Source organism: Orbicella faveolata, unplaced genomic scaffold (assembly GCF_042242905.1).
Source record: "Orbicella faveolata isolate gen_17 unplaced genomic scaffold, um_ofav_v1 contig_2, whole genome shotgun sequence".
Classification (NCBI taxonomy): Eukaryota; Metazoa; Cnidaria; class Anthozoa; order Scleractinia; family Merulinidae; genus Orbicella; species Orbicella faveolata.
In genome coordinates this window covers 1941422-1954891 of record NW_028301547.1, presented here as the reverse complement: position 1 = coordinate 1954891, position 13470 = coordinate 1941422, and the positions used below count along the sequence as shown (strand labels likewise).

Here is a 13470-nt window from a genome sequence, read left to right as displayed (position 1 = left end):
AAATTGTACATAGCTCGTCTACCTGAAACCAAAAATTACAACCGGTTATAAGCTCCTCGGATATAAGCCACATCTAGCTTTCCTTGTTTTGAATTTGTTTTATTGTCATGTTTTAAAGCTTAGTTACCAGTAAATGTAAAACCTATTTCAATCAACATGTGCAGCTATAGCTGGTTTCGAAACGTTTTTTTTATTCCGGTTATAATGCGTGGTTCAATTCCGCTTGCTACCATCCCCACCAGCATACCCCCCGGGGATTTGATATATTTTTCTCATTCGGCGGCCTATTCCCCGCCCCCTGGACATGAAAAAGGAGACAATTCCCAGCTCCCTGGACTCCTATCTACCTCAACTATGTCTGTATGTGCAATAAAAAGGGTGACAATAGGCCATTCCGATATTGCGCAGGGAACTGGGCCGTTTTTTTTTTTTTTTTTTTTTTTCGTTCTTCTGCCCATGGAAAAGCTAGCGACAAAAAAAGAACTCATGCGGAGCGAGTCAGCATGATTTAAGGTGGCTTGGGCTGTCATATTCCATCAAAACTGTAGTAACTTCTGACTCTTTTTAAAAATGTTCCAAGATGTTTTTCCTTTCTCTATTTACTGTTTACTAAGTCTTTTACCATTCCATGTGAAACTCGAACAATTAAACGTCAACAAATCGCCAAAATGAGCGACCGAGTACCTAAGAAGAGACTGGGCAGTAGTAGGTTAAATTACGTTTTTCTCAAGACCTACCCGTATAATCCTACCTCAAAATTTCAGGAATAAGAAAGTGGCTCTGATTTAACATTCATGCCGAGTAAAATAAAAATCTGTAAGACAGATTTTTCGCAACCTAAGAAAATGCGAGATAAAAAATAGCTCAAAATCTGTCTTACAGATTTTTTAAAATTTTGGCTCTAAACGTGATTCACCCCAAGAAATCAATGGTGAAAATTTCATTGAATTGAATTGCGCATGCCCTTTGAAATTAGAGCTCTTTTACCGGTTATTTATAGAGCTTTTTTGTCATATTTTTTTGGCCCTAGGCTGAAACACATGTTTGAACGGAGTTTCGTAAGTCTGGGTAAATGCGTAAAGCTTCTGAGAGTAGACAGATAAATATGACACAAAGTGCGAATAGACGACTTCAGTTATTTGAGTTGTGTGAGCGCTCAACTAACCTTTGTAACCAAGGGACTAACCGCAAAGGCAATGAGAAGCCATTCCTTCATGCACTCTGAAAAAAGGTGAAAAACTAAAACAATTCAAACAATGGTTTTCTTTGTTTAAGTCTGACTTGAATCCTTTTGAGGGGGCTGGCAACAGTTTCCAGATCTTTCCAGCACTTTTCCAACAGCTATATTTTGAAGGATGAATACTACCACTGTTTAACAAGTGATGCTACAATAATGATATCACAGAAATGACCAATCATTGATAAACAAGTTGTGGTCATCCTTTCGATATAACATGTTACCATAACGACAAAATGACCTGCTAAAAACACCCTTAATGTTAGCTTTAAGCTCTTATAACTCAAAAACGAGCTCGGTGACCCCCATTTTTTTTTTTTATCGAATTGAGATAAGCATGATAAGATGCAACTTTTTGCAAAGTTTTAAAAAATTCTGTGGATTGGGTTCCGAAGTAAAAGGTAAAGACTGCATACGAGCCAAGTGGCCCATCAAGGCGGAGCTTATCCCGGTTTCTGTAGCATGAAACAACTAGGAGTATTTCTACTCCCCCCTGGATTGGATGCTAGTCCATCGCAGGGTTACCCCCAGCCGGTACCCATTCATACACCTGGGTGGGGAGAGGCCTGTGAGAGTGAAGTGTCTTGCCCAAGGACACAATACGCTGTCAAATACATTTCTAACTTAGTATCGCAATAAAGTGAGCTTAGTGATGAGACACTGACCGAGACAATGGAAGCAGTACTGCCAGCTTTCATCTACAAAACATGGCTAAATTTAAATTAAAGTTATCTATCTCCTGAAGAAGTCTTCCAAACCTCTTTAGACCTATGGACCGATCTTTACAGAACTGGTACAGTTTCATACCGTTTTATACTAAGCCCTACTAAACATTGACGACATTACAAGTCATCTATGGGTAAACCAAGTGCAAATTCAGTTATGGCTGAATTTTTTTTTGTTTCAGTGGACTTTTATTGATACATGCTGTTTTAAACAAATCATATTCGAATCAGTTTTGATACGTAAATATTTCTAATACTTAAGTGCCTTGCAGTCAACAATTACTAATGAAAATATGCTTAAGTAAATCAGTTATTGTATAGACTCGCTATTGCTCTTACTATAGGTAAAAGTTGCTGCTGTACACAAGGTTAAACTGTCTATTTAAGCTAATGGTTTTACAAAAGGGTAACATTGTTTTAACAGATTTGAATTGAACAATGCTATTAGCTGAAAAAGCTTCCCGTTAACTCTATTCAACTTTCTTATCAAGGCATATTAAAACAATGAAAGGCTGTAGGTTGACAGCCAAAAGCTTATTTTAACTTAATGTTTTCAGCCAGAAGACGTTTTAATTGTACTATTTTTAAGAAAAAGGCACTAATATAAAATAATGATTTCTTCGTATTTGTCTCCTAAGAAAAAGCTGAAGGATCTGAATATCAATAATAAAGCTTACCCTACTCCTACCCTCAAATTACAAGCAATGTTGTAAATAACAAAGTTAACGTTTATATTCCCCTAAACGTTGAAAGGAAACGACGGCGTTGAGTTATTTTCCCTCGCTAGAATTGGTGTAAAAATATTGAACGGTATCCCCATAGAACTCCGTGAGTTAAGACACACCATTCAAACGAGAATTGAGTAACGGTAAAGTACTCTTGGAAATTCTCGAAAATGAGGAGACAAATGTTGATATGTGCTATATTGAAAGTTCTAAGTATCTCTCACTGTTTAATTAGTATTAGTATGAGGTCCTCTTTTCCCATTTCGTTCTCATTTATTATTGTTATCTCGCTCTACTGTCTCATGTCAACCATGTTTCCCTACTTAATTTAATAATCATGTGTCATGTATAATATTTTGGTTTAATTTTCAATCATCTACTCAAATTTCTTTCCTTCAGTTTTTTGTCTTATTCTCTCTTTTAACTAAACTATATAATACTGTTTAAGTAAACGTAGCTTGCCCAGAATAGTTTTGCTAGTTGCGAGCTTCTAAGATTTGTTATTGAATTATATGATAATAAAGTTATTGTTACTGTACTTGAAACATCTATTAAGCATCCTCTAAGCCTAGCACGCCTAATACATAATCATAGACAGCAAGCTTTATCGCCTCTCGTATCATGTTTTTTTGCATTCTTTTAACTCTGCACAAAAGTTAGTCAAGATGATGCAATCAAACTTATGCTGTACATGCATTGGTATGCTTTGAATTAAAAGTGCATCTCATTATCATCCCCATGACCTCCAGTTCTTCTAATCTGAATGACAGAGATGCGCTGGGACTGCCCTAATAAAAGAGATAGGTTTGAATTACATCAGATGGTCATATTTATTATCTTTTTATTTTTACTTGTATTTCAGCCTGGAGTACCAGAATATCTGTAAGATATATTGTCACGTGATGCAATCAGTCTGTTACTTGCATTCATTGCATTGCACTCAATGAAGACATTACAAAAATATAAGTAAATGATTGAAAAATTTGAGCTAATTGATCCAAGGATTGTTCCAGTGCTATTCCCAGGATTAGTCCCAGGACTTGTCCCAAGACTTGTCCCAGGCCCTCAACAAAGGCTTGTCCCATTGCTTGTGCAAAAACGTGCTCCTGGCCTTGCACAAAGGCTTGCTCCCAGTCTTGCCTCAAAACTTTCCCCTGATAGTCTGTTAGGGTAAGTTGCTCCAGACCTTGATTGAATTCCTGTAGCAGCTCATGCCTCACAGCTTTCCCCACGCCTACTCCAAAAGCTTTCAGCATGGCTCTCAGAACTTGTCTGAGGGCTCCCAAGACTTGCACCAGGGTTTGTTCCTGGACTTGGTACTGGGTGTGTCTCATAGCTTGCTCTATGCCCTGCCCTACAGCTCGCTCCAGTACTAGGGATGTGAACTGTTCCAGCTGGGTTAGCTGTAAGACCTGCTCCATTAAGGCTTGTTTCGTGGTTTGCATCAGAGATTGCTCTATTGCTTGCTGAATGGATTGCTGGAGTGATTGCTCTATCATGAGATGGCTAAACACTTTTGTTGGTTGCAATCTAATCTCTCTCACCTTCCTCGCCAAATCGAAGCACTGTTGGCCAGTGAATGCTTCAAACAAATTAAGATTTCTGATGAAATAATGAGGACAATTTGACCATAACAAACAATTTTCAAGCCTTTCAAGAAGGCTTAAGAACCTTTCACTGAGATGAATACTGCCCCACTGGGACGAAAGAGGGCATTTCTCACACTCATAGAGCAAGATTGTCTTTAGGTGGTAAGAATTCAGCGGTTCCAGATTTAGTTTCTCTCTCAGGGCCTTCACAATACGCAAAACCTGCTTCCGACAAGAATTTGCTTCACTGTTACCACCATTAAGAAACAGCTTCTTTTCGGCTGCTGAGAAGGAATATCCCCACAGAAGTGCTTTGTCCTGTTCAGGAAGGCTTTGTCCCTTTGGCTGCTTTGCAACCAGATGACAACCATCTCTGCAAATCTCTTGGATGAGTGATTGATTAGGCCAACCTAAATTAAGTTTGAAACAGTATAGTCATAATAAGACTCAGACTCCACGTTATGAGCTTGGATGCTTACAGTCAGACAAAAAAATCCGGTAAAACTTCAAGAATCAATTTAAACAACATTTGAAACAAACACTCCCTTTTTTCTGCTTGTGGTTGTTAACTTAACGAAAGACAAATTATACAGTTTCAATGGCAAATGAAACAAATACCATTTTGATGTTCTCTCCTCCACTCCTCTGCATCTTTTGGCCAGGACCAATGCTTGATAGCAAGGGTTAAGTCAACAGAATATACTCTTCCGTTTTCATTGGTTATTTTGAGGGTCACTGCTGGACCGTGAGACTGAACACTGACATTCCTAAAGATGAAAATTACAATACATTTATGATTTACTTAAATTTATATCAACATCAATGTCTAAAAATAACTAGATAGTAGCCACTCAGCTGGGTTCTATCTGATTGGCTCACTCGTTGTTTTCTATTCCCTGTTATAATCCATCAAATATTTCGCTCGCGCACAATTGGTCTAAACACACCAAGTGACTGAATATTCCTCAGCTAAAATTAAATGGGGATTATCAATTTTGAAAACCGTGCGTGTTGCGAGAAATGTTTGAGGGGTAATGAACATAATACCGGAGAATTCCGAAAGTAACGCTCTCTCTCCCACCCCCACTTAAAAAAAAAATAACGGCTCCCGAAAGTAACATTAATTTTTTGCCTTCCTACTGAACCCCGAAAGTAGCGGTCCTCCTGAAAGTAGCGGCCCTTTGAAGAAGTCACTAAAAGAGAAAGCCTCTGTTCTCAAGCGCGGTTCGTGCGGATGGAACAGCCTGAATGAACGACTGCACGTTGACTTGAAAAGTTTTCTGTAATTTTATTTCGAACTTGACTGAAATTTTTCTTGAAACTATGACTTATAAGCTGTATTTGTCTAGCAAGCTCTAGCAGCAGAGTCAAATGATATACTGTAGCATGTAGGGTAATAAGTTGTATTGTAAATGCGACCATGATACTTTCGCCATACAGTTAACCAACGAGTCTAGGACCTTTTTTGTTCACATAGTCTGCTTTGTTAACGTTTATGTGGGTAGTTTGAAACATACATAACTGACGGCACGTTTAATTTCTTGTGTTACGCGTCCGCTTCGTCTGAAACACGCTGCTCTTGCAACTAAAAATTATTCTTAATTTTTTAGGCTTAAAAATACACAAAATTAATTCCACAAGTACCTTTCATATCCTAGATCCGTGATTGCTTCCCTGACAAGCGTTGTAAAAATGTCTTTGACCTGTGTTGCAGTGCAAGTATTAAACAGCATTCTCCCGCTCCCATTCATCATTACCCCTTTAGCAAATCCTGAAAAATTGAAGACAAAAGAAATTGTATAGTTTTCAGGCGATCTGATGATAAAAAGAAGTACTCAGTTTGGTTCTCTAAATTCTATTAATTTTGCAACGGTGACCACTAAGTAGGATGGAATACTGTGATATTTGTAGCTGGGTGACCCGAATATAATTGACGCCTACAATGATAGACGACATGAAATTGAGTGGCTATCCTATTATTTTTCGCCTCACTAACATAACAACTGCTCGCAAATCTTCCCAAATCTTCTTTCCTATAAAAGATATAAGACTCTCGAGCCTGCAACACTGTGCATTGTTCCCGTAATCTATGCGAAAAATAAAACGTTAACGCAATTTACGCTATGCAACGCGAGAAACACGTCGGCCTACCTATCGGCGGTTTGCTTAAGCCAGGAAGTTTCAATTCGCAAAATACCGCACTTTCCATCACCAGCATCAGATCAAATTCATCAGGTTCTCCTACTTTTGTTCTCTCATAGTAGCTTCCAGAATGAAGGACTCGAAGAGTAGCGAAATAATCGTGTCTCTGCCCCACGTAAACAAGAATGGCTTCCACTATCGGATTCCAAGAATTCAAAGCTTCCTGCTCTCTGTCACGACGTATCTGAACGTTATTGATGGTAAAAACGTTTAAGAGATTATTCAACTCTTCTTCATTCATTTTCCTGCTAAGGTCGCCGTTTTTCTGCCTCAGGATAATGAACGTTAAGTGACTAAACAGAAAGGAAAATAAGCAGCTGCTTTATCTTGGTGGTGTACTTGAAGCGGCATGTACTAAAACCCGAAACAACGAAACGAAACCACCGAAACTGAACGAAACCACCGAAACGAGCGAAAACGAAACCACCGAAACGAGTCAAACGACCGAAACGAGTAAAATAATAAGTAAATAAATGAAAAAGTTAAAAAAACAGCCTTGATCTCTGGCACGTTACTATGGCAGCCGGATCTCGTACCCACATCCACATGTGTGACATCGTTACATCTCAAACCTGAAAGATGGACGAGCGCAAGGGTGTCGACGACGACCACGAAGACATCGAGAAAAAGGTGAGTATTTTTCACATTTTGAATGGCATTCTAGCTAAAACAAGAAATGTAATTTCAAAGAAAGGTTTTCTGGTCGTATCGTGGATTCTTAGGCGGTGGCGAATCGACAACGCCGAGCCCAGGATGTACGGAAACACAATCTCAAGAGTATCCGTGAAGAGCTGAACGCCTAATAAGAAATTATTTTGAGAACTGCTGGGGTCACGAAGGCCTCGTTTTTCCTTAGAGACATATATTAAAGAAAGTCTTGGTTCGCACGAAGAATGCTGCAAAGTCATTCTCGAAAAGACGATTCGATTCGCCACCGTCGAAGAATCCACGATACGAAGAGAAAACCTGTCTTTGAAATTAGATTTCTTGTTTTAGCTAGAATACCATTCAGAATGTGAAAATACCCACCTTTTTATCGATGTCTTCCTGCTCAACACGCTTGCGCTCATCCACCTTTCAGGTTTGTGATGTCACGATGTCACACATGTGGCTTAAGAGCAGGATCTGGGTACGAGAACCGGCTACCATAGTAACGTGCTAGAGATCAAGGCTTTTTTTAACTTTTTTATTTATTTAATTACTATTTTACTCGTTTCGGTCGTTTCGCTTGTTTCGGGTTTTAGTACATGCCACTTGAAGCAGGGGGGCTGGCAGCTACCTGATCTCGCCGCTTTTCTGGTTTCTATGATCGCCCCGGTAAAGAAATCTGTCAATCATTTGAGAACCGTAACGATCATGCGCATAATGCGCGAGGAAGCCGAAACATGTGTCGCTGCCATTTTTGTTCAGGATTTGCCTTCGATTCGATAACTTTTTAATCGCTGTTAGCAGTTTTTAACGACAGCTCTGAGACAATCAGGACTAAAGGAATGAAGGTTTTAGGGTTAGCTTTGTGCTATTTTCCTGGCGAGTGTGGTTGCATTCTTGGTTGCCTGGAGAGGTTTCCCCGTCTCAGGAAGAAAACGAAGCTGAAGTTTTAATTTTGCTGTGGAAATTTCAAGGTTCCTTCCATCTTCACACCGACCAATTATTCTTCTCTAATCTCTATGGAAAAGAGCAATGTCGAACTGTTTCATGTCTGTCATCATATATCGCGAAGCCTCCGAACGGACGTCTTTAAAATATTTCTCAACTGTTCAGAATTGTACATTTAAACTTGATCTTACATTAAGGTGGCTGAACACAGTTTTTGATACCTGTGTTTCATTCACCTTTTTCTCTAAAACCCTTGATCTCTCGGTCACCAAAAATGGCAGCAAGCTGACAGCACAAACTTCAGTTTTTTGATGGTTAAGCTGACGTATGTGCCGTTGCCATGGCAACATGAATAAAAGTAAACAGACCTTTAAAATCGTTTTTATTTGTAGAAAATCTAGTCATTAGATTTTTTTATAATTTGCATGCAACAAGCTTGTAACGATTCTCACAAGTTAACACCATTTTGCTAATAATTTAACAGACAGATCTTTAATTATCCCTTGTTGAAGGTTCACTGGAATATCTAGAATTTCCTTAGTTAAAATTCAATTATTTTCAATACTCCAGTTACTTATTTCCTAGAGTATTTTCCTACCAAATTTCGTGAAATTCTAATGGGTGGTTCTCGAGAAATAGGCGTTTTTCCGAGAGAGCAAATTTTCATTCAATCGCAGTTTTTTTACTTATTACGCATGCCTTGCATTTAACTGGGTTGTTTCGGTAAAAAAGAAAAAGCTAAGAATTGCTGGGTTCTTTGCATCGTTACCTTTTCTAACATATCTTTGTGATAAAAGACTAAAGCCATCAATACACTGCGTTCAATAATAGAGAAAAATAGCACAGATACTGCGGGTGTCAAGTTAATAAAATGATCGCTCTATTGACGGCATGTTTGTTTTTTGCAATCCTTGTGCGCACGCTGAATTGTATCAGCAAAAGCGTGTGCGAAAACTGTGTTCGGCCACCTTAAACAAGCTTTTCTGTCTAGAGTTTTTTTCCGTTATAACTTACTGTCTTATGAAAGACTGCATTTACTTTATGATTTTCCTGTAATGTGTTGAGTCTGAAGACTTTCTTTTGAGTAATTTACTTCATGAAACTTGAAGGTAGTTGCAGATCAGTCAACAACACTGAAAATAGCTACCAGTTTGCATGTCTCGATAATACAGTGATATATTATGGAGGTTTTGAAACCTCCATCCCTTACTGTTCAGTACAAATGTGAACTCGAAAATTCGAAATCATTTTTCTGCTTCTGCTTATGGGAATGTCCAAAATGGACTATTTGCTAGGCACAAACTCAATGTGAACCTTTACTAGATTGAGGTATTTCATTTACAAGTCATTGACCCGTGAATATAAAGAAAGCAGCTTCCGCTCACATGCTTTGGCATAATTTGTACTGGTGATAAGCATCAGTTTTATTTGTGCGGTGGGAGAAAGCTCTGTAATACTTCTGGGTATCAAAATAGGGCTGCCATATACTCATCTGCTGAGGGAGATAATTTATGAAATAGGCCCAGGGAAGGCAAATGAGCCATGTTACCTGTAGTTGAGTGCTAGTAATGAGGTAGGCAGGTAAAATGGTCATTCATCCAGACAACTAACTTTAACTCAGGCAAACCTGAGTCAACAGAACCTCCACAACATTTGAAATACGCCAATTTCGAGACTTGAAGGCTTTTGAGAATAACAAGAAAAGACATCAAATGCAGGGATTGGTAACACTCATTTAGCCCCCAAGTCTAGTAGCCCCTAACCATTTAAACCCCAGCCAGAAGTCGATAACCCTCCAACCAGAAATAAAAAAAACAGTATATTTCTTGTTCTTTAAACATGAGTAAGGGGCTAATCGACTTGTGGTTGGGGGCTAACTGGCTAGGGGCTAATCAAATGACCGGTAACCAAAGGACCAGGTTTGTTTTATTCCTCTAAGGCAAAAAGATGAGTAAGGATGTTAATATATCAAATTAGGCCTTAAGTGTTGATTGTCAGTGGTTTGTTCCTGTAATGGAAGGATAGCTAAATAAGACAATAAGGAAGACTAATATAAAGTCAGATGAATGAAGTCTAATAGGTCGGTAAATGTTTCGTCTAATAAAGTCAGCGTTGTAGTTGTTTTTGTGAAAAACACGTTCAAGGTATCTGTTTTCGTCACGTAAGCTGTCCGATGTGTCACAAACTAGTTGCGCTCGTCTCGTCAAAGTCTTTATAGTCGTGGCTTTGTGTGAAGTCGGGTTGTAGGATGATTCGTCAAGTAATCTGTCGGTATGCGTCGGTTTTCTGTACACTGTCGTTAGTAGTTCGTTGTTGTCGCGGCTTACCAAACAGTCTAGAAAAGGAAGTTTTCCATTTTCTTCGATCTCTTTAGTAAACTGGATGTCGGCGTTCTGTTCGTTTAGGTGGTCGTGAAAATCGTCAATTTCGTCTTTGTGAACGGCGGTAAAGGTGTCGTCAACGTAGCGTAACCAAAGCGGTATCGTTTGTCGGCAAGTTGCAAGGGCGCGTTCCTCCACGTGTTGCATCACAATTTCTGCGACAACAACAGAAACAGGCGACCCCATTGCTGTTCCATGCAACTGTTTGTAGTGTTTACCGTTGTACTGAAAGTAAGTCGATGTAAGGCAAAGGTTCAGTAAGTCCATGATGTCTTCTGTAGGTAACGGCAGTTCAACAGTAAATTGTTGTATAGCGGTCTCGGTACACTGTAATGCCAATTGAAGTGGAATACTGGTGAACAGTGATTTCACATCAAAAGACACAAGTTTGTAGTCGTCAGGTATCTGTACTGTCTTAATAGCGTCAATAAAGTTCTCCGTAGATTGTAGTTTGCGTCTTGATTTGTCAGTAAGGGGTTGCAGTATGGTCGTCAAGTACTTAGATAGTTGATACGTAGGGGACCCACAGAATGACACTATAGGTCGCATCGGTATACCAGGTTTGTACAGTTTCGGTAGTCCGTAAAGTTTCGGTGGTTGAGGTACTGAGCACCTCAGTCGATAGTAGCGTTGAGTGTCAATAGCGTCAGTCTTTTTAAGCGTAAGTATTTTGCTGTTAAGTTTACGTTGAAGTGCTGGCGTCGGGTCGCGTTTAAGTTCTTCGTAAGTTTGTTTGTCGTTAACAAGTGCGTCCATTTTGTCAAAGTAGTCAGTCTTGTCCATAACAACAGTGACACGTCCTTTGTCGGCTGGTAGTATGACAATGTTGTTGTCGTTTTTCAGTCGTTTCAGTGCTTGCTGTTCGTCTTTTGTCAAGTTATTGTCAGGTATAGAGGCTGATTGTACCGTGGAAGCAATTCTGCTTCTGATGTTATCCTTGTGATGCAACACGTGGAGGAACGCGCCCTTGCAACTTGCCGACAAACGATACCGCTTTGGTTACGCTACGTTGACGACACCTTTACCGCCGTTCACAAAGACGAAATTGACGATTTTCACGACCACCTAAACGAACAGAACGCCGACATCCAGTTTACTAAAGAGATCGAAGAAAATGGAAAACTTCCTTTTCTAGACTGTTTGGTAAGCCGCGACAACAACGAACTACTAACGACAGTGTACAGAAAACCGACGCATACCGACAGATTACTTGACGAATCATCCTACAACCCGACTTCACACAAAGCCACGACTATAAAGACTTTGACGAGACGAGCGCAACTAGTTTGTGACACACCGGACAGCTTACGTGACGAAAACAGATACCTTGAACGTGTTTTTCACAAAAACAACTACAACGCTGACTTTATTAGACGAAACATTTACCGACCTACTGAAGCTGACGCTACAAACAGGAACCCTACGCCTGTTACTACAGTGACTATACCTTACATTAAGGGCACTTCTGAGACCATCTCGCAGATCCTACAGCTCTACAACATTCGTGTAGCCCACAAACCTACAACTACGTTACGACACTTACTGACCAACGTGCAAGACAGACGAACCTAACGACAGACAGGGAGCAGTTTACAAGATCAAATGCTCCGACTGCCAGGCATCCTACATTGGTGAGACTGGCAGAAACCTTAACACGAGACTGACTGAACACAAACGAGCCACGAGAAATGGTGATGCCAACAATCACATTGCTGTACATCATCAACTGACAAACCACAACATTGACTGGGACTCTGCTCAGTGCTTAACCTACAGTACAAACTATTTTCAACGACTGACTCTGGAAAGCTGGTACACTAACCTAGAACAAACGCCTCTTAACAGATGTCAACAACTACCGGCGCCTTACAAACGACTTATCCAGGACAGAAACGAAACCGACAAACGGACTTCTAACAGACCGACTTAACAATACACGGACCAAAACCGACCTACTTGACTAACAATAGACGGATCGAAACCCACCAATGACTGATGACAAACTTTACACGAGTCTTTCAGCCAATACCATCATGGCTATACTGACCAATCACGTTCAACGGACCAGACTTATAAGATCATCGACTGACAAACACTATTCACATGACTCTGAAGATGACTTCCGCTCAGGTTGTCGAAACGTCAGTCACCAACAACAGTTCTTTTCAGAACTACACTCACCCGGACGATCACACTATACGAACTACTGATACTCCTGGGTTCAAACCATTTACCATTGTCAAAGTAGTCTGTGGATCCACTCGGTTATCGACTCGTGGATCCACAGCTACGACCTGACGTTTGCCTGCCCGCTTACTTGCTTTCTTGCTGGGCCCTTTTGCTACTCTTGCGAATAGGCCTTGAATGAAGGAAGGAGTCCTCCAACCTTGCCTGTCCTGTACCAACTTCTCCAGCTCTCCCGTCTGTCCAGCATCTTACTGTATTGACAGAATTAAATTAAACGATCGGCGAGTCATGATGTCACCCATTCCTGTCGAGAAAGCCTTTCATTTTATTAGTGTCAGATTGTGGTTTCTCCTTTTCGGTGTTCTTGTGACATAAATTAATTATAATTTGTATTGGTAATCGTATGAATGCGAATGCAATTAAGGATTTGCAGTATGAGTGATATTTGAAAATTCTCTTCAAATACCACGAGTAATGTAAATCCTTAATTGCTTGAGCTTTCATACGATTACTCATTTATTGAATGACTGGGAAAATCGCGAAAATGCGCGTGTTAATTTGCACTGCAAAAATTGCACTGCACTGCAAATTAAAAATTAACGATAAATTGGCCTGCTCTAAGCCAATCAATCACAATGAAGTAATTCTCTCAGTTGTATAACAAAGGCGGGTAATTTGGTGAAAATGTTCGCTGGAAGTTACCTCGAAGCATACAATACTTATCAGCATAGTCCATATTCTATACTAATGCTAGTCGAATTTACCTTGGGTGGTGTATAATTATTAAAGTCAAAACGTGGGCTGAGATTGCCTAGCCATATCCGAATC

At 39.8% G+C, this 13470-nt stretch overlaps 1 protein-coding gene across 1 annotated transcript; it reads right to left on the bottom strand.

Annotated features, from left to right (window-relative positions):
• Positions 1-2128: 2128 nt before the first annotated feature.
• Positions 2129-7436, bottom strand: LOC110058356 (cyclic GMP-AMP synthase-like receptor 1). Its single transcript, XM_020765001.2, has 4 exons — positions 6428-7436; positions 5921-6047; positions 4895-5043; positions 2129-4686 (listed from the first exon to the last, which is right to left on the bottom strand). The coding sequence occupies exons 1-4, from the start codon at positions 6717-6719 to the stop codon at positions 3614-3616; spliced, it is 1641 nt and encodes a 546-aa protein (XP_020620660.2). The 5' UTR covers positions 6720-7436; the 3' UTR covers positions 2129-3613.
• Between the last annotated feature and the right edge of the window lie 6034 nt (positions 7437-13470).